Source organism: Apteryx mantelli, chromosome 31 (genome assembly GCF_036417845.1).
Source record: "Apteryx mantelli isolate bAptMan1 chromosome 31, bAptMan1.hap1, whole genome shotgun sequence".
NCBI lineage: Eukaryota > Metazoa > Chordata > Aves > Apterygiformes > Apterygidae > Apteryx > Apteryx mantelli.
The window spans coordinates 2330918-2358110 of record NC_090008.1 but is presented as its reverse complement, the minus strand read 5'-3'; the positions used below and the strand labels follow the sequence as shown (position 1 = coordinate 2358110).

At 50.8% G+C, this 27193-nt stretch overlaps 1 protein-coding gene across 6 annotated transcripts; it reads right to left on the bottom strand.

Annotated features, from left to right (window-relative positions):
* Positions 1 to 3283: 3283 nt before the first annotated feature.
* On the bottom strand, positions 3284 to 26427 carry PLEKHO1 (pleckstrin homology domain containing O1). 6 transcript variants are annotated; one of them, XM_067313481.1, is made up of 6 exons: positions 25943 to 26427; positions 24939 to 25085; positions 11557 to 11697; positions 9976 to 10131; positions 7784 to 7885; positions 3284 to 7258 (listed from the first exon to the last, which is right to left on the bottom strand). In XM_067313481.1, exons 1-6 carry the CDS (start codon positions 25970 to 25972, stop codon positions 6500 to 6502), a joined length of 1335 nt encoding a protein of 444 aa, XP_067169582.1. In that variant the 5' UTR covers positions 25973 to 26427; the 3' UTR covers positions 3284 to 6499. The 6 variants fall into 6 exon arrangements, with proteins under 6 accessions (XP_067169582.1, XP_067169584.1, XP_013811985.1 ...); XM_067313483.1 differs by having other exon boundaries at positions 10027 to 10131; XM_013956531.2 differs by having other exon boundaries at positions 24939 to 25076.
* Between the last annotated feature and the right edge of the window lie 766 nt (positions 26428 to 27193).

The window sequence follows — 27193 nt, the reverse complement described above, 5'->3', positions numbered from 1 at the left end:
GCTTTGCCCATGGAAATTCAGTGCCAGCTCAGTGGGTGAGGAGGGGCAGGGAGGCTAAAGTCTTCTGTTCTCAGTGCCTACATGTGAAGGTGAGGTGAAATTCCCAGAAGTACGTAGCCATCAAGTTTTCTAGGAGCATGTGACCACTTCAGTTGGAGAAGTGGCCCTGAGAGGGAGAGGAACGGAAGGCTGGTGTCTTGTTTACTGCCTGCCTGGTATTTGCACGTTCATCCCCGCGGGGCTGGATGGTGTGTATGAGGAGGCAGAGGGAGTTTGTGATGCAAATCACAGCAAATACTCCGCTGGCCTTCCCTTCGCATGCCTTGAGCATAGCTCTGCAGCGTGTCTCCAATTAGGGGCTCCAGTGCCCTCCCTGTTCTTAGTAAATCTTTGCTGCTTACTAAACAATGATAATTTTGGAGGCGAAAATTGGGCAAAAGATTTCCTTGTTTAAGAGGAGGTTTCTGACATTTTTGAAGGAACAGGGATATATTTAAGAGGGAGGTTGTGAACTGTTTCTCTACAGTGGATTGAAGGAAACTTGTTTAAGAGCAGGTAACTAGATGCAAGTTTTAAAAAATATTCCAGAGTTAGATCAGGGGCAGGGTCCTTAGTACATTACAGCTATGCTGAAAGAAGGAGACTCGGATTTGGCAAACCTTAAATCATGCTTGGAGTTCTAACACCTGATAAACAAGTGTGTGTGGCAGGGATGCTTTGGGAAACGGCTTCCACTCGGTACTGTGCACTGTACTCTGGGCTGAGCGAAACTTTCAGGCATAAAGCCAAAATGAAGTTGTTGTTCAACTAAAAAAATCCCCCACTGTTTTCTAGACCCTATTTCTCTAACCTAGCACCAAGTGCACTGCTCTAGGACTGGAAACAGCTTAACCCAGCAGTGCATCGAGCTGCTGAGCAGTGGGTGCAGCCACCCTGCCTTTGGGACCTGGCAATATTTCTGCCACAGCGTGGCCCCTTCACTTTCCGCTTGTTTTCTGATACCAGGCAGATCTCCCAGTGGCACGACCACCAGGGAAAGGTCCAGGTGGGGGTTTCCAAGGAAACCTGACGTTGATAAGCATCTTGCAGTTGCACAGACTGAGTCCCTGACTGATCACACAGTTCCTCCCTTCTCTCCCACTGCCCCTCTAAGCGAAGAGCAAGACTGGAGGAGCTTTGGAAGCTGGTAGCTACTGAACTGCAGAAGGGAACTGAGAAATGCAGAAGAGTGTGAAGGCGAGGAGCAAACAGGCAGTCTTAGTCCTTTTTACTGAAGCCACTGGGAGTCATTTCAGGGGACCAACTCCATCAGCATCCAGGCTTCCTCTGAAACCCCAAAGTGCTGCTGAACTTGTGGGCTTCGCAGGGGAAGACCGAGGAGGAGAAGGGAACAGTTCTGAGAGCGCCGAAATGCTCAGTGCTCCAAGGAGATTTGCCATTTCATTGTTAATGGTTTTTCATTATAAATGTGTTTGCATAATACTGTAGCTGACAGCTGAAAGGGAAGAAAGTCAGAAATCAAAATGAAAAGCTTTTGGAAATGTCCCTCAAGGAGAAACTGGGAATGATTTTCTGGGATAAAGCCAATCTGGAAATTTCCTTTGTGAAAGGGAGTTTCCAATCTCTACACAGCTCAACACCTTAATCCCTGACTTCTGTTTTAGGCAGACAGCGCAGCCCCCACCTCCCCCGGGCGCGCACAGAAGTCAAGGCAGTCAGCAGTCTTAAGATACTAATTCCTGTTTTACATTTATAGCTGTTCTTGCACCATCTACTTCAGGCATTCAGCTTGCTCCAATCTACATGCCAACTCTGTCCTATACACAGGGAATTCAGGCTTTTCATTCTGCTGCTTTCAGTGATACCAAATACGGGTGTTGCAAGTAGACTGGTCTGCAAGGCCCGGTCCCCTGCCTATCACGGGTGCTAGTTCCCTGGAGAGCCAGTCTGTGAGCTCCCGTGGCTGCTGCCGTGCTGCGCTCAGCACCGCCGGGGCCATCTGCCTGCCCTTCAGTGGGCTCGTGTCAAGTGCAGTCCTTCTTGGAGGACAGGCTTTCCTTGGCTTCAGAATTCCCTCCAGGCTCAGGCATGTGCTGCGTAAAGCAGAAAGGGATCTTGCTCTTCAAATTCTTGAATTGCCTTTTTTTAAATGATTTGCTCGTGTTTGAAATGAGACTGCTCCCCTTGCAAGTTTTTCCTCGCTGTGCTGTGAAGCACCCCAGGCATATGGTCCCATGGGATGCTCCTGCTGAGCCACCATGTCTATGGATTTATTCTTGGCATAAGCGCCTGCTGAAAACATGGGTACGGCCAGGTAGAGGGCCCCAGGGAGTACAGGCAGCTGGGGCCATCCGCGAGGACACTTTCCCTGCAGTGCGACTGTGCAAAAGGAAAGGAGACAGCAGGGAAGGTGCAAGTACCAGGCAGGCATGAAAAAATACAAAAGCTCTCAGCTTCTAGGTGGGCTCTGCCCTTGAGTCTCTAGCGTAGGGAGCAGGTATAAAGAAACTGCTTGCTTTTTCAGAGTTGTTGTATTCACGTGTTAACATTTACCCTTCCTGAAAAACTGCTGCCCGATGCCCAGGGCAATGCTGAGGGGCTTTCGGAAAAGAATAGCAAAGCTCCAAGGGACCTGGGAAGCTGAGATTACTGCCGCAGCTCTCAAGCTTAATGCCTCCGAGACGACTGGGAGGTTGTCTCAGGTTGCAAAGAGTCCTCCCGGGGGCCTGCTGGACTGAGGCTCAGGTTTTCATTGCTTGATTTTCTGGGCCTTGATGGAAGCGAGAGTGAACTGCTGCTTTGGGACTGCCTGAATTACGTCTGCGGCCCTGGTGAGGAGGCAGCCACAGGCTGGGCCTTAGAGAATGGAAATCTCTGGCTCTCACTGGGTTGCTCTGTGGCCGTTTTAGTGCTCGGGCATGTTTCAGTTTGAGTGACTTGCGTGATAAAAATGAACAGGCTCTTGAACCCTCTTGTCTCTCTTTCTCTCCCAAAAAACCTGCTGGAAACCTTTGTAGAGGTTCCAGTGGCAATTCAAGAACAACAACCTTCCTTTGGTGACTTAGGGGTGCTGCAGTACATGGACTGCAAATCTGTCCCAAGAATGATCTGTTTGCATAGTTGTGGCTTCTTAAATGCCTCCCTGCTCCGCTGGCACAAGCGCCCCCCTGGGTCAGCAGCAAGCTGGCCTAGAAGATGGTTCCCATTGCAAAGCACCCTCAGTGGCGTGAGCGGCTTCCTTGGCGTAGGTGTGTTGAGAAGAGACTAGAGAAAATCACTGTGATTGCAGCTGAATCATTTTTATTATTGCAGTTTGGGTTTTTTGGAAAAAAAAAGCAAAATTCCTACCCAGTTCTTTGAAATGTGATTCAGTAAGAGAAAACGGACTCCAATTCACTGTGTGCTCAGTCTCTTCTTTAGCCATTTCTATGGCTAAACAGAGAATAAAATGTTGCTAGCTGTTATCTGTTAATGAACTACACCCGCTGGGTGAGAGGAAACAGGCTCAACCCACTTCTTCCTGCCCTCGGGACCTTCCCCTACAATCTCAGCCACAGCTTCCCCATTTGTTTTCCACTCAGGAAGCTGTGCTCGCGAAGGGAAGGAACAGCAGCACTAACGTGACTGGCATGTTTTCCCTACGCATGCCATTCTCGCGCGTAATTGGCTTTTTGTCTCCGATCCCAGAAGTAGGATTGACGGAGGGGAGAACTTTGTGAAAATTAAAGTAAATAAAAGAAGAAAAGGAGGGCAAAATTATAGTCCATTTGGGAGGGAGGGAGAGCTTGCTGTCCTGGGTTTGTACAGTATCTAGGGCCGGAGGCTCCCAACTTATGAATGAGTTTATAGATATTGTAAAGTGTCTAATATACAGTACCCTCTGCTCTGGCTCAGGTGCATGGCTGGGACTCTCAGCCACTGCCTAGTAACATAGTGCTTGGCAGCAGAGGTTGACGTTTTTACAGCTTGGTGATCAGACTGGTTTGGAACTTGGTATTTTTGCCTCATTAGGAAGTCTATAATTTGACTTTAATTTTGTTTTGAGTGAAAATAATTTAAAAACTGCCCATGGTGAGGGGGAAGGAAATCAGGCTTTTTAAGTGGGGGGAGAGGACTGGTAAACCAAAATGTTTTGTTTTGAATGGAGAGCTTTTTAAGGGAATTTCCAAATTTTGTTTAATACAAGAATGTTCCCAAATGAAAAAGATTTTTCTGCTCAAAAAGTTATTGTTTTTACTTCCTAAGGTGCTCCTTTCCCCCAGGCCATGCCAGAAATGATGCTTTCTGATGGGAACAAATTCTGAAAGTTTCCAATTGGTTTTCATCTTACCTTCTTGCTTAAGAAAGATTTGGGAGCATTTAATGACCCCTGTACGGTCAGAATCAGGCGTGTTTTTATGCTTATGTTTTGACATAAAGCCAGGGCCTGGCATCTGAAGGCCAGTCACAACACACATCTATCCCAATCCAAAGTAATTAGAACATCCAGGTTTTTAAACTAGCTTTTCTGTTTTGAAAACAAGGCTAATCTTAATGCTGATCATCACATCTGGAAATTATTTGCATATTTTTCATGTTTTTCTTTTGATCAAAGACAGCTGAATGGGAAGAGTGTTATCAGACTGGCTCACATATGCATTCTTTTTTAATCTCTTCTAGGGATTATATTTTTTTCCTCTGACATATCACAGCAGATCCTTCAAGAGATAGAAAAGGTAAGAAAAAAAGAACTAAAATGCTGGAAAGGTGAAATATCTACATATACCCCTGGACAGCAGTAGTGTGTAGCTCTATGACAGGAGCTGAGATAAATCAGTGATGCCTTTTCAAAATTGTCCTTTAAGCGTGGGCAACGGCTGTGCCAGGGTCAGGAGCAAGTAAAAGATGGTTGCAAGGGCCAGATTTGAGGTTTGTAAATCATGAGATCTTCAGGAACCTAGTGCCAACAGTAATATTTCTGCTAGTAATTCTAACAGGAAGGTGGGAAAAGGACTAATTTAAAAAAATACAGAAATGCTTTTTTGCAGCACTGGCAACTATATATCAACAACATGAGCCTGAATAGTAAAGCTGACCAGACACAGGCAAAAGTAACCAATCTCCTTTCCAAGGAAGGCCAACCATTAAAAGCAAATAGACAACACCAACTGCAACCAGGAAATAACTCTGTTGGTTTTAATATTTTTGTGGATTATTTGCAATGTAGGCAAGGAAATTGGGTTCTTAAAAATAATAATAATAATAATAAAAAGGATGTTACCACGTTGGTGTACTTTAAGCCCTGTGAGACGTCTTAACGTCCTCCTCTCTCGTCTTTCTGCTTAAAGGCGTGAAAACTGAGCCACCTATTTAGCAAAGTGCTTGGCATCACCAAGATGAGGGTATTTGAGCTCCCTTGCAGGCTCAGCTTTCATTTCAGTGGGGCTAGTTCTGATCTTAGGGTAGCAACAAGGACTCTCTGCACTCAGACTGGCAAAATCCAAGCGTGTGCATGCATGAGAGACCAGACTCAAACCCACTAAAACTACTTTGGCTCTTGGTTTCCTGCTGCCCCTTGCACACAACCCTGATTTTTCCATTTCCCTCCAGCTCAAAGAAAAGGGGGGGAGGAGGGGGAATGGAATGAAAATGGAAAAGCCAGAACAAACATCCCCCCTCCCCCCACCAAAACAACCCATATCAGCTGTCTGATAGATTCAAGGCTTTGATCCTCTATTTGCACAGAAAGGAAGACATATCGCTGCTAACTCCCATTGCCCAGGGCCAGGGGGTTTCCATAAAGCATCAGTGGACAGACAGGGTTAGTTTGAACACAGATTGCATACCTGTTGCCCTCCTTCTGGAGGGCTGTATATGTACCACAAGAATAACAGCTGCCGACCCCGGAGTTCGCAAAAGGGACCTGTGCCAGGACAGAGCCCAGCTGGCTGCAGTCCAGTGAGTGCCTCTGACTTGCATAAAGCTTGAGGTCAGCCTGAACTTCCAAGCATCTTCAAGACAGTTCCTGGATAACGGGGACTTCCAAGCATTGGCTGGGACGGATACTGTTTTGTTTCCAAGAGGACGGTGAGCGAACAAGACAACACTCTTGGTCAGGGAGCTGTAATGCAGGGTACAGCTCAGAGTTTAGAGCAGCAAAGCCAGGGCTTATACAGCGCAGGAGCATCTGTCCCCATCGTTATGCACGTGCTGCTGCAGGCATGCAGGGGCACTTTCTAGGAACTGGTGCTTTCTTCCGTCCTCCAAGCATGACAGAAGCTGGGGGCACGCAGTTTGAAGGGTGCTTTTTAAAAAAGGAGGTATAAACTGAAACAATTTATTGGAACACAGGGTTGTTTCATCAGGGGATGGGATGGGGGAAAGGAAGGGTTCAAGCTTTGAGGAGCAAATTTGGGTAAGAACAGGCACCATTTTACTCTTTTGAACACTGTAAATAATTAAAAAAAAGACCAAATGGCCACCCTCCCGTGTCCCTCCCTCCCAATCCCAAGGCTTGCCTTCACATCATGCTCTTCCTGTACTGAGACTGTGAGCTCTGTTTGGGTTTCGAGTCCGACTGCTGCTGTTCAAACTGTTTGTACAGGTCCCTTAACTCTTTGATCTCCTGCAACACCCTCTTTGCTTGGCTCCAGGTGGAGGAAGCCTCCCCCAGCAACCTCTCTGATTCCTGCAGGATCCTTTCAGAGTCTGACTTGGAAGATGATGAGGACGAAGAGGTGGTGGTGGTGCTGGTGTTGGAATCCTTGGTCTTTCTCTTGCCTTCCCCATAGCCCTTCACCTCTGTCAGCAGTTCCTGAGTTTTTTCCAGTTTTAGTGCAACCAGTTCTTGTATCCGGGACAGCTGTTCTGGTTCTGCTGAGGCAAATTGAGCCTCCAGCCCCCTCCTCAGCACCGCCCGGTGCGTGGAAGAGTCCCGTCGAGACAGGATTTCTTCCATGGAGGCACATTTGTTCTTTTCTGAAAGAGAGAGCTTTTTGGGGACCTGTGGAGTGTACATGGTCCCTTTGTCAAAGGAGTCGTTGCGCTGCCCTGATCTGTCCCATGAGGTCACCTCCCGTCTTGGGAGGCTCCCTGTCCGGCCTTTCTCTGACTTGACGTTCTCCGAATCTGAGCGGTGCCGGCCAGCAGTAAGATGTGCCACTGACTTATCCAGGTCCACCCGGAAGCTCTCTTCACAAGTGCTGTGATCCTCTGGAGAGGCATCTTCCTCCTGGATCAGGTCGAGTGTCAGCATGCCATCAGAGGTTGAGGTAGATGCCTGAAGAAACAAGAAAGAGCTGTTGTCACAGGACCAGGGATGACTGCACACTACTTTTGAGTGTCTCTTATACGGAACATGTGCATCAGCTGCACTTGGATGCAGAGATGGACCAGGAATAATAGCAAGTGTGACCTGGTGAGAGAGGCCCAGGAGTGCTGGGTTCATGTTTCTAGCTGAGATACAGATCAGCTGCATGGCCTTGTCCAAGTCATCCATGCTAACCCATGATTCAATTCCCCAGCTGTAGGGCAATTCTCCATGAGAAACTTGAAGGAGCATTTTGTTTTCAGCGCAGGAAAACAGGCATCGATGATGGCAAACTACCACTTTACAAAAGGAGTTCCGCAATGCAATGGTCTACAAGAACGCAGGACTAGATCTGATGCCCCAGGAGAGCCCTGAGTTATGTGACAATTTTCAGTTCAGGCCAGGGCTCAAAACCGCCGGATCTTACCTGCTTATAAATGAAATAGATAAAAGGGAATTTGACCCAAACAGGTGTCTGAAATTCATTATACGTACCACAGCCATCAAATGTCCCCGTGTTGGAGGGCGTCGGGAGTGCTGTATTTTCGCTCTGTCACGTGTTGGGTGGGCGAGGTAGCTGTCCTCTTCGACAGTCACCTAAAGTGGGAACAAAGGCTAGCGAGTGTCTGGGAGCATGGGAAATATGAGCTATTCCTAGTTTCTGCAGCTATAATCAGCCAGATGCATTGTAGCAGATCATTTATTCCTCCAGGTTTCCCTTTCTCTTGTGACCTGACCATGAGCCTGAGGGTGAACTTCCCCACATACCTATGGACCAGGATCCTTTGGAGATTGTCAAGCAGGAACCCTAACTGGGCAGAAACTTGGGCTGCAAACAGCCATGCTTAGGGTCGTGCCTGGGAGCATGACCTGACCAGCTGGTGTTACCATAACCCCTCCCTAGTAAGCAAGCCCTGGCACATGCAGGACTACTAGTTTGTAAACCTCCCTGCACAGTGTGGGCAATAAACTGGTCCCGAGGAGCACTGGTGGTCCAACACTTGTAGCTGAGATTCACTGATCTGGGTGTTTACAAGAATGCATGTGAAGTGACCTTCTTTTGGAAGGAGACTTGCAGAGCTGTAGAGCCAGCCAGGAACACGGGGTGTGGGAATCCAGCCCTCTGTCAGAACCTTAGACATCTGGAGGAGTCTTGGAGAGTTTCCCTAGTCTGTCCTCTCTGTGCCCTGAGGGGATCAGATCTACTTAAGTCATTCCTGACGATTATCTGTTGAATCTATTTGTAAAGGTTGCAGTGACAAAGACTCTCTTGCAAGCAGTCCACACTGTTGCTTTGGTAGCTTTTTGCTATAAAGCTTTTCCTGTGAGGTCTGACCTTAGTTATCCTTCATTACAGGTTCTGTGTTGCCATCCATGAGAACAAACAGCATCACAGCAGTGGGCTGCCTGTATTGTGGTAAGCTGAATGTGGATGAGATAGATCTGAGATTCGAGTCTAAACTGAAAAGTAGTTGGCACGATAGCATTAATGTGAAATAGTGTTGAAATGCTGTTTCGATCTGCAGCTCTGGTAGCAAGGACATAGCCTTCTGGAAGGAGTTCTCCTTCAAACCACAATAAACTATGTGGGGATGGTTGCACTGATCTAAACTTGGTCTCTAAAAGCTCTAGTTGTGGTTATAAATGTAGACCTTGTCTCCAGGAAAGGGTTGAACTGATATTGCTTTATTTTCCAGTAGAAGCTGCTTTGCATAATTGTGATAGTTACTGGGGGGGGGGGCTTCATGCAGCAATAATGCTGCCACTTTGGAGGTGGTAGGAGCTATGCTAGTTAAGCTTTGCCTGGACACGTGCTCATCCAGGCAGAGCTATACTGTTCCAAAGAGTCCTCCTATTGCTATCACACAGTGTCCTGATGCCTGGTCTCTCTGATCCTGACAAATACGATTTTTTTAGCTTTTTTTTCACTAAATGGAGAGCCTGACTTGTCCTGACAAAACTACAGGTGCATTTTATTCTGAGTTAAACAAAGGCCATACAGCTCTGAGAAGGCTGAATTAAAGGTTTCTGGTATGACCCTTGAACATAGAAAAGGATCTGAAATATTTAAATGTCCGGTAAGTCCCCTTCCTTCCGTTGAAGTGGTGGAAATGTGCATTAAGATGAGAATGAACTTGGTTCTCTCTCTCCTGCAGATAGTGATTCACAGAGGGGAGGGGTGGGCAGGATGAATATGGACTGAGGTGGGTTGGACAGATGGTACCATGCTATTAGGCTGCTCTGAAGATAGCATAGGACTATACTGGTTTTCAGTTAATTCCTTAATTCAGTTCCACTACTTAAATCTCCTTTGTAAACAAGAGCACACTGTGTTCAGCCAGGAGCAGCAGGCGGGAGGAAAGACTCGAAAGCCCTGGGAAACCAGTCGAAACATAGTCCCACCATCCCTGGGCAAGGCAAGGCTGGGCTCCAAAGTGAAGACACCTTACTGGGACTATGTTCACCAGCGAGGGGACAGAGCCATGGCAACTGCCCCGTGCCATTGCTTTGCAATCACTGCTGCATATTAATCCCGTAGCTGGGGGAATCAGGCTATTCCCGACCGGTGTCAATGGCTCTGTTCTGACTGCAGTCTGTAAAAGCTCAGTGGCTTTGCACTTCTTTTAAAAAGGAAACGGAGAGGGTTGCAGGAGCTGCTCCTGTTTCCCACAGCCTAAAATATTCACCCAGGACTGTTGTTGAGGCAATGGAGTCCGGGTCCAGCCCTCAGAGCTCACCTCATCTAGGATGCGGTTTTTAGCGCGTGTGATTGCTGAGTTGAGGGCATTAATCCAGGACTCTTTCTCTTCTGGACTCACAGCCAGGAAGATCAGGTTTGGTGCCTACAAAAGAGGAAATTCAGGTCAGTGCCAGTGACTAAACTCATACAGAGATCTTTCACACTGGCCCTGCCCACTGCAAAGCTACAGGGCCTTTACAGCTGGCTTCCTTTTGCGGGAAAATGCAGAGCAGACCTGATCCTCCAGTCATGCAAAACAGCACTGGTCTACCGCATGCATGCACCTGGCCTCTCTGCTTCTTGGCAGGCCTCTGAAAAGCAGACCATGATTCCTCCCAGTACTCAGCTTTTCAAACAAAAAGCTGTGTACCAAATTTACTTTCCTCGTGGCTGCAGTTCCTCCTTCCCCTTCTCTGCCTTCCCACACACTATCCTAGATTTTGCCCTCACCAAACAATGATGCAGCCGTTCTGTGCATCTGCTGCTCACACGTGATATATCTGCTGCCACCTCAAACTTTGACAGTCTGGAGTTACAGGCACATACAGTAGGCACTCTCAGAAGGAGCTGGATTTTTCATGCCTTGGTATGTCAGATGCACACTGATGGCAGAGCAATTTTGAAAATATGGTCCAGAATCCTTAGTTTTTTGAACCAGATACTGCATAGTTTAGCCTCCTCAGCATTTTGTTCAATTGCCTCCCTCGCTCAGGGTGCTTGGGGACAGTGTAGCTGCTTTCCATTTACCCCCTCTCTTCCCTTTTTGCATTTCAGTGGTGTTATAGGATTCTTAGCGAAGTGCAGGGTAGGAAAGCTTGGTCAAGCCAGGGTGAAGAGTGTAAAGCCAGCTCATGTGTGCGCATGCGTGGCAAACACCGCTGGTAGCTAGAGACTGGCGCTCTGTCCACAGTGGCAACCAACACCTCCTGGAAAGTCCCTGTCCTAGGTAGCAGTGATCCTGTCCTGGCACTTTTTAGTTTGCTGCTGGGCAGGAACTATTCTTGGGACAAATGCTCTTGCAGCTTTTTTGCTGCTGCCTGAATCTAGGCAGCAAAACAAAGGAGCATCAGCATCCCTCCCTCCCTGGCCTCCCCCGTGAATAAACAAGTCCAGTCAGCTGAACCGCAGCTGTCAGGAGTGGCAGCACTAAAATTGCACTGTCCTTGCTCCTGACAAATGTTCTGATATCTTTCTTGTCCTGAAGTCAGAGTACTCTGAGCTGGATGGATCCAAAACTAAACACTTGCTCTTAGTGCACCAGAGGCCTGAATCCCCTCCCTGTAGAAACCCTGCTTCTCTGTCCAGCCCTCGCTATTACAATCACTCCTGCTGCAGTAAATGGAGATTCGTATATATTAAACCAGGAGACACGGTCTGGACTCCTAGACAACTCGGGTTATCCAGTTTCACCCCTCAATTATTGCATCAAGTCCAATGGCTTGTGACAGGCCTAAAGCAGAACACCAAGAAAGGCTCCAACAGCTCTTGGCTTTCTGAGGGCGACCACGTGCTCAAAAGGGAAGCGTACCGTGTTTCCAGGCTGCCTGGAGTGGGCGAGGGTAAATTTGCTGTGGTTCTTTTTACTTCTGCTTTTGGACTTCCTGAGCTCTTCACATTTCTCATAATCACTCAGGTCAAACATTTCCTGCATGTTTTTTTCATCTTTTACCTGCAAAACAAAACAAAATTACAGTCTTGCAAATGTCAGACAGAGGGGGTACAGGCAGGCAGTAACAGGGTTGCCGCTCCAAGTGGGTAGGATGCCTGACCAGAACTGTTGTCTGCACAGGGAGTTTGAATATACCGGCTGTGTGGTGGAGTCTCTGGTGTGTTCTGTGGTCACTGAAATATTGTGCAAGAGTCTTCCACCGAAGGCACAAGTACAGCAATAGCACTGTTGTTAGCTGGGAAGTGATGCACTTGATTTTGGGAGGGAGAAGCCAATGTTTTCTACAAGATAGCTTTGACTTGAGTCCCTTCTGGAATGAAGGGGGACATATTTAGAAAGATAACTTGAAAATCACAATCTCCTAGGTCAGTTCCTGCTTTGCTACAGATTCCTTTGGGAATCCTAGGCTAGTCACTTAACGGCCTCTGCCACCTCCAAGGTTACTGGGGCTGGGCTGAACTGACATGCAGGCATGAGCTGACTTTTCCCTCTATATTTATGGGCCCTCCCAATGAATAGGATTTACACCAGCAGCAAGGACCTTGTCTGCTAGGAGGAGGGTCATGCAGAGGCAGGAGACTGGGAGGAGGTGGGCTTTCATCTGCTGATTACAAAGGGCGATCGTATTAGTGCTTGTTGCTTTTCTGGAGACAGCACAACAAAAGTTTGAGGGATAAAGATTAGCACTTCCTATTTTTAACTTGACGGCATTACTGAAGCCTGTGCTGACAGCTGATTTGGGGGGTGGATGAAGCACATCCAGTCCCAGATTACTGACATGATGAATGTGCCGCGCTCCCCCGCTGCCGAGTCCTGTCCATTGTGCAGAGGGTATGGGCAGACTTCATCGAGGCACCAGTGACTGCTGGGACCACAGGTTTTGGCAGCCTTGTTGCTGGGTTTTCGCTGTTGGATGGCTGGCCAGGCCCCCGGAGACCTTCAGCAACCAGGTGAGTCACAAAAAGTTTTCAAGAAGGAAGAATGCCAGGGCTTGGTTCTCACTGACATAAACACTTCTCAGCTGTCTTTTGTACAGTCATCATCGGCCATTTCACAGCTTTTAAGAAATCTCACCTCTTCCACCTCCATTCCCCAACACTCCCTGTATTAGCTGTGGTGTGACAGGCACACAGCTGTAGAGAAGTATTACAGAGGCGCAGATTAAAGATGTGAACTGCACGGGGTCACAAGGGCTGTGGCTGAGCCAGGGAGGAAGCCGGGGATCTTGATAGGGATCCGCCAGGGGACACTAACCTGAAGATGCCCTCACTCAGGGGACACGTGGAGGTGAGAAGAGAACCCGCAGCCCATCTCTTGCCTGGCCCCGTCTAGTTTTTATACGGCCTTCCTTTTCACTGTTATCTTTAATGTGCTAGCCTCATACCCCACTCATATGGCCTGGCAGCCCTACTATTTCCATGGTAAACATGAGGAATCTAGAACTTGGTTTCCAACATCCACTAAGGACAGAATTGTAGCAGGCTCAAATCCATGTCAATCTGTGCTTAATGACCCAGGCTGGGGGCAGATTATGGGCTGGGATTTGCAATGGAGTTTAACTTAAATGCCAGAAAGGCAGACAGTGCTGAGTTCTTAAATCTCGGATTTCTTGAAAGGACTTGAAAGCAGGGAACTCTGAAAGTATTTCCTATGACTTCTCTGTAGAACTTAAGCAAAAGTATCACCAAAATGCTGTAACCACCTTTCTAACCAGAGGCACAGAGAAACTGATGATCTGGCCTTATATAATGACTGCAGTTCCATCTCCTCCCTTCTTCCTTCTATCCCCCAAGTTTGTCTCCAAGAACTAGGGTGCAATCACAGTACATACCTATTCTTAAAGCCCCAGAAGCTATTGCTTATTTTTGCTCAAAGCAAAAGCCATTGTGCACGGGCAGCTATTATATGAACAAATACAGAAGTCTCTTGTGTGCTCGCACGCATCCATGTCTATATATCCCCCCATGTATTTCTAATCGGCTTTTATCTCTCCTCAGAACCATCCTACAATCCACCTCTTTCCAAGAATCTTGGCTGAATTCAGCCCTATTCATTTGCAACAGGAAAAGCTGATCCCCTCTGAGCCCCCAGCTGTGACACAGCGGCCGAGGCAGAAGTCCTTACTCCAGATGTTTGCTCGTGTAGGTCACTGGGACTTCCCCAGGCCTTCCTCCCTTTCTCAGACACACAGAGTCTGTACTGTGAACTCAGGGGAGCTGGGACTGAAATATCTTGCCTCTAGGAACAGCCACAGGGGTCTGCAGAAAGGAGGTGTGTAACTGGTTCAGATAAATGCCCTTATTCCTTTAGAAGCCTTGGATTAACAAGCGCCAGGGCTTTAACTCTAAGACCTCTCTCTCGACTACACAAGCACACATGCACAAACAGAGACGGGCTACAGGAGACCCTGGTGCGCAGACAGTGTGATGCTCCTGCCTCATTCACCAAACCATGGCACGTATGTGCATTGACCACTTATAAAATGCATCCCTGATTAAGAATAAGCATATCTATTTGCATTAAAGGAACAATGTTGGGTCCCGTTTCTGTTTGAGTTTCAGACAAGGTAGGCAGGTCCAGCTCAAAGGCCTGAATATCATTAAGGATGTGGGCCTAAGTGACTTAGGCACCTAAGGCTGTGTCTGCTCTTCAGCCAGAGCTGAAGCCTGGGGGGGAAAGGTAAGTTTGAGCTCACTTGGAATTAATTCCCTGCCGTATGCAGCCTTGCCAGCGTAATGAGGTCATAAAGTGAATGGGGCTGTGATTTATAGCCCTCTGAAGATGGCTTTGTTCTGCCAGCGTGGTGTGAAGAGGTCTCAGCATCAGCCTCCAATGGGCTCCACAGCAGTGATGTAACGGCAGCAGTTTCGCTGCCTGCAAGAAGGATTGCGGTCGTGTCTCGCAAGGGGCCTTGCCAGCTGATCCCCCCTGCACTGAGACTTCCAGGCAGAGAACTCAGCAGCAGAGCAAAATAAGAGGATTCAGCATGCAGACAGTGAGACTAGAGAGAAGGAAGGTGAAAGGCAAATTTCAAAAGTACTAGCCGGCCTTGTAGGAGGCCTCTGAGGCCAAAAAGGAGGAGGGTGGTGGGCATGAGTTACAGAATAGAGCAACCTCGGAGATGGAAGAGCACAAGAAGATAGTCATGCATCCTGTCCTCTTTTAAAAAAAACAAAAAACAAAAAACCCCACCCTGCTGGAACCGTACTGTCAGCAAAGCCTAAATCACTGTCACCTACGTCAATAGGAGGTGGGTGACAGCCCTGCAGGGTCCCCCCTACACATTTTTCAGAGAGATTGGAGCCATGTGAATAAATCCTTTGGATCTGTGCTGGCTCTATACAGACCTAGCTAAGGTACTTCTCCCTGCTCTGGGCAAGGTGTCCTAAGACTGCTGCAAATATCAATTCTGTGGTAAATCGAGCAGCTTCTGATTTGCGAGGGAGCTGCCCTGATTTGCACCCACAGAGCATTTGGCCCAACACCTAGGCAATGTACAGACCTTTGGGAGGAAGCAGCCTCACGTATCGGTTCTTAGAAGAAGGGAATGAACTGTGATTTCTGTCATCCTAAGGGGTTTGTAAAGGGAAAGGCCGAGGCAGTACACTAGCATTGATCTTCCTTTATGTCAGGATGACCTAGCACAGCTCTCGTGGGCCCAGGTTGCTCTGCTTCTGCGAAGTTAATCCTAGTGCTGGAGACTTATGATGATGCTTGTTTGCTTTCTTCACCTTTGCTGACTTTAGGGCTCAGATTTTCAAAAGTGAGGAGTGATTTTTACAGTCTCAGCTGCTGAACTTGAAACTCCTAAGAACAGGCCTAAATTTTGGGAAGGGCTAAGCATCTCCTCTTAATATAGTCTTTGAGCTGGCTCCCCATCCCCAAACAGTTTGTTTCTTGCTCTCAAACTTGCAGGCATTCGGGACTTTGGGCTCTATGGGCAGTTGGCCTTATCGAGCAGGGCTGTGAAGTTTCTGCTGCTTAATGCCACACAGCATTTTGGAAGCAAAAATGGGTGCAAACTCTGAACAAAACAGATCAGGCAAGGCAGACTTCCTATCTTAGCAAGTAAAGAAGTACTAATGGCCATTCAGTTCATGGCTGATAAAAGGAAATGCTGTGGTTTTGGCAGAAGTGTCATTTTGGGCCCCACAGGCGGGGGATGCAGCTGGGCTGGAGAACTTAGAGGCAGCTGAAGAGTTTCTATGGACAAGAGAAATCACATTGTTGCTTGGGTCAAATGCAGGACTCCGGAGCTCCGTTCTCAGCTATGCTGCAGCCTTGCTTGGGATCTCGGGAAGATTGTTTAATCCTCCTGCATTTCCCTAACTCCCAGGGCCTGGGTCCTACTGCTGCTGCGCAGATGAGTGTAGGTGAGGGTGGCCCTGCCTTAGGTGGGGGAGACAGTTTAAACAGGCTCTCCAGGGCCTGCCAGTCCCTCTTTTCTACGCCCCCTTTAAGGGGGTCGAGAAAAAGCTTTTGTGTCTGGGCCAGTGCTTCCTCTGTTGTCCACTGCGTGGGTTTTCACACCTGCCTGTGAAGCAGCTGGACCTCTGCAGAAGGCCTGGGCTGGCCTGGCCTGGGCTAGGCCGACCCAGGGTCACTGCTGATGCAGCAGTTCCCAGGCGCATATCTTCGAACTCCTTAATGTGAACGTCATTTGTGTTAAGACTGCATATTGTACATCCTTCCATCCTCCTCCCCTTGAGAATCTCCTTCCCTCCACCCCCCGCCTCAGCTAATTTTTCCCTGTGCGTTCCCTGACGGCAAAAGTTATCTGTGAGAACGGGCCCAAGCCAGGAGAACATCTAGAGGGCAATGGCAGCAGTGCTTGCCTCTCAGACGGGGGTATGTTTTTGGATCCTGCTGTCTTCATTAGACTTTAAGGTCTCCCACACTGTTGTCTTGAGGCTGAGAGGACTCAGGGACCGCTTGGCTTAGTGTGTGAGGAAGGGAGAGGGCTGGATGGTTGATTTTAGCAAAATCATTCCCAGCTGGGAGGTGGCCAGCAGGTTTTTCCTCTCTCACAGCTGCTGAGTGACTGGCATGCAAGGAGCTAATGGGTCTCAGGGCCTCGTGGGCAGGTGGGTCCTGCACTCTTTGCTCTACAGGGAAGCTCCGAATGGAAAGGATGATGGATATAAGTCCCAGCACCTACTGCCATTGCTGTTGGCTGGCTTTGCTGTCCATATTGCACCTGTCCTAGGAAGACAAAACAGTTTCTTATCCTGAGGTTCAGCCTGGGTCCTGGAAATGTTTCCACCCTCCAAACAGACCAGGCGAGGAAAGGGAACCTGAGGCATAGAGAAGGAATCTGTGCTCTCCAGCATTGCCTAATACAAAGCCAAATCCGTAAAGCAAGATCCGTTAGACTCAGCATCCGTTAGACCACGCAGTCCCCTCACCCCTCCTGGCAGCTGCCGGTGGTTGAGCCGCGCCGCACAGGCAGCCATGCGGCCCCAGGCTAATCTGGGCCCGCAGGCAGCGCGCGCCCGGAGCGATGCGCTGAGGCTGACATTGCTGGCGCGTTACTGAAGTTCAAGGAGCGGAGCTGCCGCTGCCCAGCCCTCCCCGCCTGCATTCCTCGCACGCCTCGCCCCGCAGCTGCCACTCGCCGGGGGCAGCCCCGCGGGACCCTATAGCCCAGCGACCCTATAGAGGCGTGTGTGCTCTGTGGGTGAGAACATGAGCCGTGGTACCCGAAGTACATTCTCTCGAAGGCTTGGAGGAGTTATTTCTAACCTTCCAGCTCATCGCACTTCCAAGGGTCTGTTCTCTGTGCATTCTCTTGCTTTGCAGCACTTTGGCAGCGGGAGGATCCGTAGCGTGGCCGAAGCTAACTGCCCCTTGGATTTCTTGCTGGTGGACAGTGATGGTTTCCCCCCTTGTCAAGCTGTCACCTGCAACAGCTCTGAAGCCCCTTCCTTCAGATTCGGACTGTGTTCTGGGGCCGAGCTGGGAGGGGAGAGGAAGGGCGCTCGCAGAGTCACAAGGCAGTTTCTGCGGTTTTCCTCAGAGATTTGTTTTATGGGGATTTGCCTGATAGTTCCCTGTTGAGATGCGACATGGTCAAAGCAAATGCGGAAGGTCCAGAAAATCACAAGACACCGAGTCTAATGTATCCACAGGACGTACAAGAGGTCGAAATGTGGCTCAGGGTGTAACAAGAAACCCACAGATGCTCAGTAAAGCTGCAAATCCAAACAAGGGCAATCTCAGGGGACAGTGTCAGCCAGCATGTTCCTCCCTCGAGCCGAGATGAAAGTTTCACTTCCTCGAGCTGAGCAGTTCTCCATCCAGCAAGGGAAAGGAACTCCTGCCGAGCTCAGCTAAAACCAGGCTGTTGCCAAGCTGGGGGTCCATGCTCGTCTGCAACGCTGCCTCTGGCACAGGGGCAGGAAGCAGTGCTGGGGAGGGGACGGGCAGGTGACAGGGGAGAGCCGAGTCTGATGCCTTGTCCTGTCCCTGGCTCCTTGTTAGCCTCGGTTCCCCGGCTGCACAAGGGCGGTAACGGGACAGTTCTAATTTGCAAGGGGAACTAGCAAAAGAAATACAGGGAGTATTGTGAAAGTCTTAGGTACAGTAAGAGAGACCTGTAAAGTGCCACAGACACGCAATAAAATGGCCCGTGTGCAGTGGGACACTGCAGCTGCTCCACTTTTTCTCCTTCCTTCTCTAGTCCAGGTAAGGTGCAAGTGTGGCGAGGAGGCAGGGTGGGTTACAGAGTGTGTGCAGTCACCGGCACAGCGGGAGCCTGGTCTGAACCAGAGCCTCGGGACCTCAGCAGAGCAGGAATGGCAATGCTCCGAGGTACTGCCTCCCCACTCGCACACCTGCATCCGTAGTGGGAGGTTGCACAGTGACCTCAGGAGCTCAAGGGCAGGAGCATGACCAGGCCTTTTCCTTGCCAGGCTGCTGCTCTGAGCTAGCCAGGCACCAGCAGCAGAAAGTTGCTCCCCGCTCTAGTCCCTCGCCCTGAAGAGCCATCAGCCGGGGCAGGCTACCAGAAACGGGTACCCTGAGAACTGATGGGGCCCCGAAGCAGCCCCTGTGCTCGAACCGGGTCTTCTGCGTCTCAGTGCTACCCTAATCCCAAATCTATGCTGCCTCGTCTTATAAATCACCTCTGCTGGAGGAAAGGAAGTCAGGCTGTGTTGTTTCAGCCTAAATGTTCTTTCACCCTCTGATGCGACTGTGCTGGGCGGTGCCATGGAGACAGAAAAGACTTTTTGCTGAAACTTGTCACCTAGCTCTGCAAACTGTAGAGCAGAGTTTGTACCACGGAGCAGGGGTTTGGCAGAGCAGGAAGGCGGAGGGGAAAGGGAAGGCTTCAAAGGGCAAGAGCGGGAGAGAGATGCATGGGGCAGCAGGTCGCAGCCGTGTGGTCGCAGGCTGCCCTTGGGCACCCAAAAGCCGATGGTTACGCACCAGACTGACCCTGTGCATCACCGCTGTTCCCAGACACGCATGTAGCAGCACGGCTCTAACTAATACCTTGTGCCCATTGCACGCGGTGGGCACCGACATGTTACCCAGACCTACCACCCGCGGGCACCGCACAGAGCCGGAAGACGTGGCACGGAGGCGCTCACCCCAAAGTGCAACGCGCGCACCGTGAACCGCGTCGTCGTGCTGCCGCGCGCCTCGGCGGCACGTGCATAACGCTCAGCACAGACGCAGCCTCGTTCCGTGGGCGCACGTGCAACGTGCACGGAAACGCCACGAACGCTTTGCGAGCTCCAGCGCACGCACCAGCCACGTCTGTGAACGCTGGACACCGCTCTAAATGCGTATCCCCCCCTTGCAGGCAGAGAGAGGCAGTTCTGCAGTGTTTGATGGTGCTGTAACGAACGGGGAGCGAGAACAGACTACTTTTCAAGTGCTCTTGTGCTAATTGAGTCGATGCTTTTGGTAGCAAACAAGAAAAGGCTTAAGGAAGCCCCGAGAAGCTTTTCCTCATTAACATCTCATCATCACAGGGTCCGTTCATGCTGTCTGGACAGCCCTGGGCTTCCTGACAGGAAGTGGTAGGAGCCCAGCTGTGTCTGCGTTAGTCTGACTGCTATTCCCAAGTGCAAAGCGCTAACAAAGCTGTGCTAGGAACAAGAGAACAATTACCAGAAATTTGCAGCGGGGGGAAGGGGACCGTGCAGCGGAGCGCGAGCGGAAAAGAATGCGAAAATAATATTAAGAAGGTGTTCTTTTGCTTAGCAGAGATCGGTTCACTTCGGCTCATCTCGCCTTGCGTGTTTCTGCTCTGAACGCTTTTTTTGGCTGCTGACCAAATGCTAAATAATGAAGGGGTTTTTTTGCATAAGTTCACGGAGTTCGGCTTGCGGCGGGGGGGACAGATCTCCATGCAGGCTCGGAGCCTGTGACTGAAAAGGGGCTGTGAGGCCCAGCTACCATTTTGGTGCATGGTTGGAGGAGCAAAAGGCTCTAGGTGGTGTTAAAGGTAGAGTAAGTCGCACGGCTTCCAAAGGCTGATGCCCTAATGAAGGGGGACAACTTAAAAGCTCCGTCTGCATTTTTCGGCTATATCAACTGGTTTAATAAAATATAATTCCTCTCCTTACAGACTTGGTTTCCATCAGGGAGAAAACCTAGGCTTTTGTCAGGTGTTCACATTTCCTTCTAACCAAAATTAATAAACCGGTGCTAGAGCCTCTAACCTGCAAGGCCAGGTCCTAGGTAGGCAACTAAATAAGCGCACGGATTCCCAGAAGGTATCAGTGTGGATACCAATGGGATTTTGGTAATTTGTCTCTGCTTGTGGGAGTTAGACTTTTGGAAAGCCTATCCACAAATCAGACCAGTGCTAAGCTCAGAGCAGTTTTACTGCTCCACGTTGTTTTTCCTGGTACGTTATTACCTATCCTGAGTTGACATCTTTCCTGAGGGATCCCAAAGCGTGTGACATGCAATTTCCCTTCCTAGGCACCTTGTGCACGAGGGAGATGAGTGCTCTTATTAGCCCTGCTTTCCAGATGCAGAGATCCAGGCAAAGATAAATAAATGTCTTGTTCAAATTCATTTAGTTAGTGCATGGCAGAACTCAGGGTGGAATCCGGGAGTCCTGGTATTTAACCCTTCTTCTGCTGTGCTCTGAGCTGACAGCGAGAGGCCAGGAGTCCCGCTTTACCCACTAGACAACCTGCCTTCCCTTCCAGAGCAGCTATTGAGCTTAAGAGGAACTGACAGGAAACATCAAGGTTAATATGTGAGTTAACACGTAAGCAATAGGGTCCAGTTTCTCCATCCACTAAATCCACATTGCTCCGATGGCTTTGATGGAGCAAAGCCAATTTATAGCAGAGAAGGACTTTGATCTTTTGCTGAAACAGACGGTTGAGTCTCCTCTGCCATCAGTGCTCGTGCTGCAGAAATCAGGCTGAGATTCAGCCTGTGTAGTGGCTATAACCACAAGAGTTTTCTATTCACATCTCTTCAGAGTTTCCACTATTTAATTCTTTCTTTGGCTGCATCTGCTGCCTGCCCCACCAGCCACACCGGCGGCGATTCAGAAGGCGAGGGGCCTTTCCCCGCAGCAGTTAAGAGCCTCTCGCGCAACTCATCAGCACAACCCAGCAGTGGCTCCATTTTCTCCACTGGGCATAATCTGCTCTGCGAAAACACAAAAGCAGCTACATCCTGTTCTGCTTGACAAATCCCAATTTATTAAGCTATTTGCGGGAGCTGCAGGCACCTGCTTCCAGAAAAGCGAGCGTGCAGAGGGTGGGAAGTGGAGAGGAAGCCTCGGACACGTGGGGAGAGGCCAGGGGTGCTGGCTAAGGGCCTCCCCAGAGCAGACCTGAGCTCTCGTTGGTGTGTGCAGGCCTGGCTTTGCTAAGGAGTAAAGGCCCGGTCAGTACCAAAACCCTGCACCATCTGTTAAAAGACGTGGCTGCCTTTGAACAGAAAGTCTTGGAAATGCAGCGAGACAGGCGCTCGCGCCAAACGTGCCCTCTGTCCCTACGAACACGCCCGAGCGTCCACCCGGACGGGCAGCGCCGCGCAGTATCGCATGCCGGGTGGCTGGAGCCACCTCGTATATCGAGATTCCCGGAGACGCAGGACCCAGCGACACAGGCGCATTCTTCTTTCCCACAGGCACGGAGTCACTTCAGCGCGCACACGCGCAGCCGGACGTTACCTCTGTAACCACATTTCTGCACAGCCACAGATTCTGCCATATAAAGACATACGCAGTCGCTGCTGCGTGTTATTTATGGTCCTTCACACACACACGTTCATGCGCGTAGAGCCCCAGCGCCGGTTCAGCGGCACACGCGTTAGTTTTTCCCCGTGAGGAAATACACATGCACTGCCGGAGACGAGCACAAGTGCTCCTTGCCTGGACCTAGCGCGCCCCTGCCCAAACCGCCCTGTTGCTCTTCTGCACTCAGAGCACACAGGTATCGGCGAGGTTGCCACTGAGACATGTCTGGGAGAGGGAGGGAGGGAGGGACAGACAGACATGTTTGTCCTCATGGTGAGATGCACGTTTGCTGGTGTTGATTCCTGTATGAATACGTTCTCCCTCGCACCGGCTTTCCTGCTCCTTAGCCAAGTAGAGCCTGTTGCTGTCAGCTCATTCTCCAGGGATACCCGAGGTTCAAAGAGGAGGTGGGGTGCTGGAGAGGGATCTCACCACCCACCCGGCCGTGCTGGGTGTCCGGGACATCCCAGTGGTACTGCAGGCAGCTGGTGGCTGCAGGGTGGCCGGTATTTTGGAAAACACTCTTGTTTTCCCAGGCAAGATCCAGAATACTTCTTTTCAAAAGGACGGTTCACAGACTGCTTAAGGCAGGGAGTGTTTTGCACCACAGCTTTGCTGTCCTGGACAGCTGCTGTGCCGGTCTGCGCTGCAGATGGAGGGTCTGGGAGGATCCCGCAAATGGAGCAGCTCCTCCAGCCCTGGAGGGGTTTGCTAGCACTGAGTCCAGCTGCGCAGGAGCTCTGGTTTCCCAGGCCTGGCCTTGCCCTGCGAGCGCTCCCCGAGGCACCCCGGCTAGGAGCCCAGGCACCGGCGTCTCTGTAACGGCTGCTCAGGTCTAGGTGGGCTGAATAGCTCTCCAGAAGCGCCTTTCCCCCGTCTCCTTAGCGAGGGTACTCTGACGAGGTGCCTAAACCTGGGCAGAAGGAATCTGTCCCAGGAAGCCTGTGTGGCCTGGTGGCATTCAGGCCTCTTTCCCATCGGTGGGGACAGTGACAGTACGATTCCAGCTGCCCTCTTCTCCCGTGTGCTTCAATGGGGCCAAGTTCTCCCTCTGCCCACCCATATGACTCGTCCCCTGTGGAACGGTGGCTTGGTCACAGCACCGAGGGATGAGAGGGACCCTGAAAAGTTGTCGTGTCTTCCCGATCCCCTCCTGCCAGTTCCAAGTGGGATGGGACAGCCAATGCAGCCTTATCAGAGCAAGCAGCTCCCCTATGATTTAGCGCTGGCCATGGTTACTTAGGGAAGTCCCGGCTCCAGTTCCACCCCAGTTAACTGGGCTTAACGTACGTTTCTGCTCAAGCATGTGTTTCAGTGCTGCTTTGAATTGGGGCCCTAATGCAGGAGAGCAGCTGACCCAGCTGGGTGGAACACCGGGCAGCAGGTAAAATCCTTCCAACCATGTCATCTGGCTGGCTGGCGGTTTTTAAACTCTGATCCGTGGCCCCAGAGGCCTGTGAACTGCTTGTAAGAGTCACGCGAGACAAGCGGGCCTGCAGTTTAGAAGTATATATTACACAGTCTGCATTGCTGCTGGAAAAATTTGGGGGGATCACAAATTGAAAGAGATTGCCAGCCACTCACTATGCACTTCATGCATCCATGCTTCCATCTAACTGTTCCCATCTGCGAATGTATCTATAGATTCGTCATAGATTCGGTGGCTCGTTGCCACCCAGATCTGTGGGCAGTCTCTAATCCAGCTCTTGTTTATGATGTCTCTTTACCGGAGCGTTTCGAAGGCACCGAACCCCCATTTGTTTCCCAAGCCCCTGCCTCTCTCTGCTTCTCAAGCGACAAAGAGATCAATGGGAGCGAGCCGCGAAATGCCGACACACAGCTAAGCCTGACCTGGACTTTCAGTCTGCTTTTAGGCTATTTCTCTGTCCTAATAACCCCCTATCCATCTGCACTTTGCCATGCCCTGTGATTCAATTAGCCTTTAAAGCAAATTACCCGTCACGCTCGGCATCCTATTCTCTCTCCAGGTCCTAAATTGATAAAGCGGGGCCGGGTTGCCATGCATCTAAATGACGCCCCCCCCCCCCAGCCCTGCAGTCCCCCTCGGAGAGCAGCCTTCGCTTTTGGGAGGAACCCCCTGAGACCCAGGCCCCGATCCTGTCCTCGCTGACACCAGCCTCGCTCCAAACAGCCCCCGTGTCTCTTCTTGCGCGCGCAACCCTCGCTAATGCCAGAGATGAGTTTTGAAAGAGAAATCAGAGGGGGGGAGTACCGCTGCCCGGGGGGGTTCTTCCTGATGAATTTATCAAGGCAAAAACTACGGGGGAGGCTGCGCAAGGACAGCCTGCTCGCAGTCCGCCCCAGCCTGCAACGCTCAGCCCGATAGTCGCGTCCAATTAAGTCTAATGTAAACACCACATTAAACCCCAAACGCCAGCCCGCGTCGAGCAGAGACGAGGGGGAGGAGAGGGGGCAGGTTCTTCAACAAGGTGTTGAATCCGTGGTTAAATTCTCCCCTGGTCCTTTTGTGGTTTGGTTCAGGGTGGGGGGGGGAACAAAAAAACAAGAGATAAGGGGCTGGTACATGGCTCCATTCCAGTTGGGAGACCACAGTTATTTCCAAATCGAGCAGTGCAGCAGCTGAGAACAAGACCACTGTCAAACTTAATGACAGAGGACAGGCCCAGAAGGAAGCCGGCACTGCCGTTTCCCCGTGGCGAAAGGAAGGCTGAGGATTTTAACTCTCGCTAAGTGAATCCTTTCATGTGTCTAGCGCTGGGAAAATGTCTCCCAGGCAGAGCTGTCTGGCAGAGTCGCTGTTTGAGCCGACACGGCAACCCAGGCCGGGTTTCTCCGGAGCGGACGGGCCGGACTTGGGCAGGGGGGAGAGGAGCCCCAGGGAAACCCCCTTCCTAGCAGAGCCCGGGCCCGCTCGGCGGCAGAGGGGCCGGGGCGTTTGGCAGGGGTGCTGGGCTCCGCCGTGCTGCTTTTCAAATGCAAAGGGAGATGGAGGGGAGGCCGGGGGGGGGGGGATGGGGAAGGAAAAGGAAACGGAGCCTACCTCCTTCTCCGAGATGTAAAGCTGATCTCCCTTCAAAACCACGTAACGGTTTTTCCAGATTTCCCTAAAAATGCCTTTCCCGCAAAATTTCCGCACCCAGCCAACCTTCTCAGGCTGCGCAGATTGCTGGTTTCCATCCTGTTGCCCCTAGCACAAAGAGAGAGGGAAGAAAATGGGGGAAAATGGTATTATTTGTGCTTTTACACTGCCGTTCTTCCCCCTCCCTCTTTGCCCAACTTTCACCTCCCCTTCCCCCAGCTCGCCCCTCTCTCCGCCAAAGCCGGGACCCAGGTGCTTTGCCCAATTCACTCCGCATAGATTTTCCCCTGCAGATGTGAAGCAACAACAATAATACCGAGGGGACGATGCAAAAATTGCAGGCACAGTTTCACTCTGTGCATTATATAAGAATGGCTGTTATGTTATATTCGCCTCACACGACATGCGTTTGCCACTGGAAAGAGGTACAGGAGGGTGTTGCAGAGAATTTTAACTAACTGTTTTTTTACTGCAGTGAAAATTGTGGTTTGGAGCCTTTTACGAACAGTTAATCCTAGGGGCGAAATCTACGCCTGGGTTTACATTTAAGATTTCTTTGCAGAGAGGGATGAGGTCCGTGAGCACAGCAGATGCACGCGTACGGCGCAGAGGAGGCACACAGCGACAGAGAGCCAGCGTCTCTCTATTTTATCGTTTCCTTCTGATTGAAAATGAAAACCGCCTGACTGCATCTCTCCACGCTACGCGGCGAGTAGTATCTCTTGGCGAATTCAAGAGGAAGGAGCGGCGCTGGGCAGCAGGAGAGAGGGGGAGACGGGCGCTGGGGTTTGGGTTTGTTTTGGTCTGGTCGGGGGGGGGGTTGCAGAGCAAGGGGTTTGGCGAAAGGGAGGGGGGAGCAGCGGCAAAGCAAGCGACGGGAAATTGGGAGCGAAGCCCCCCTCCCCAAAACATCCGGGAGCCTCGCCCACCCCGCCGAGCCCCAGCGAAGCAGCGGTTCGACTCACCCTTTTTGCAGAATTATTTTTTTTCATCATTCCCCGGGGGGGGGGAGCTGAGCTGGAGGGCGACTGGGGGCGGCGGGGAGCGGAGAGGGGCTCCCGGCGGCCTCCTCCTGGGGAGAGCGCGGCTGGGAAATACGCAGGGTACCTCCGCTCGCTCCCGCTCCGTCTTCCCCCTCTGTCGATTACAGCAGCTCTCCAGTTACATTAAGAGCAGCCCGCCTCTGTAATACATCCTTAGCCACACCGACACCGCATCCCCCCCCCCAGCCAGCACCACCACCACCATCACTGAGCTCTCGTGGGCTTGCACTGGGCTCGCCCGGGCTCCCGAGCTCCATCTATAGCCGTGCGCGTGTGACGTCTGGAGTTCACCAGAAAGGGCGAATCACAGCCCACGAGGGTTTTCTTCTTTGTTTCTGACTCAGGGCCCGACGCGCGCGGCTGGGTGCGAGCGGGCGACGATGGGGAGCGCGGCCGGCAGTGGCGGCGGTGGGGTGGGGGCCGCGGGAGCAGGCGGGGTGTCGTCGAAGGCGAGCCGCGTTCCCGCCTGGGTCACCGCGAAACTTCCTGGGAGACGGAAAAGTGGCCAGGTGGCATCGGGAGGGATTTCTGCCAAGAAAGCGGCCGGGTAATTCGAAGCGTAAACAAAGAGCACTGTTTGCAGAGAGGAGCAGGGAAGAGACTCCCCGGGGAGGGGGCCCGGGAGAAGCGCTCATTTCCCAGCGATGAGTAACTGGCAACGGGGATCTGCGTTGAAAAAAGAAAGTGAAATGCAGAGCGCCGCTTCCCAAAAGTGAGGGGACGCTTGCTTTTTTTTAAAAAAAATAACCTTTTTCTGCTTATTTGTTCTCCCCCGTCGTATTTCATCAGGTCCTGCAAGACCGGAACTATGAGTGTGGGACTGAGATCATAGACTGGGTTATAGATAGAGAGATGTGTAAAAGGGGAAGAAAGACAAAGAACGGGAGAAATAATTCTGTTCAGAGATAAAGAGACTGATCGATCAATTGATCAATCAATCAATCGCTTTATGGTGAAGATCTTCCACTGGAGTCCTGAGTCTGGCACACACCCACACTTTGCTGATTGTAGACTGTATTTTAACCTGAGTGCACTGGAATTAATGCTTTGAGAATACTAATCACGTACTTGGGTTGTGCTGCTAACGTCTTTCAAAACATTTCATACTGGAAGCGCAAACAGGGGTTGAGCACCTGGAATATAAAGTATTTTCAGAGCTTTTGTGAGGGAGGG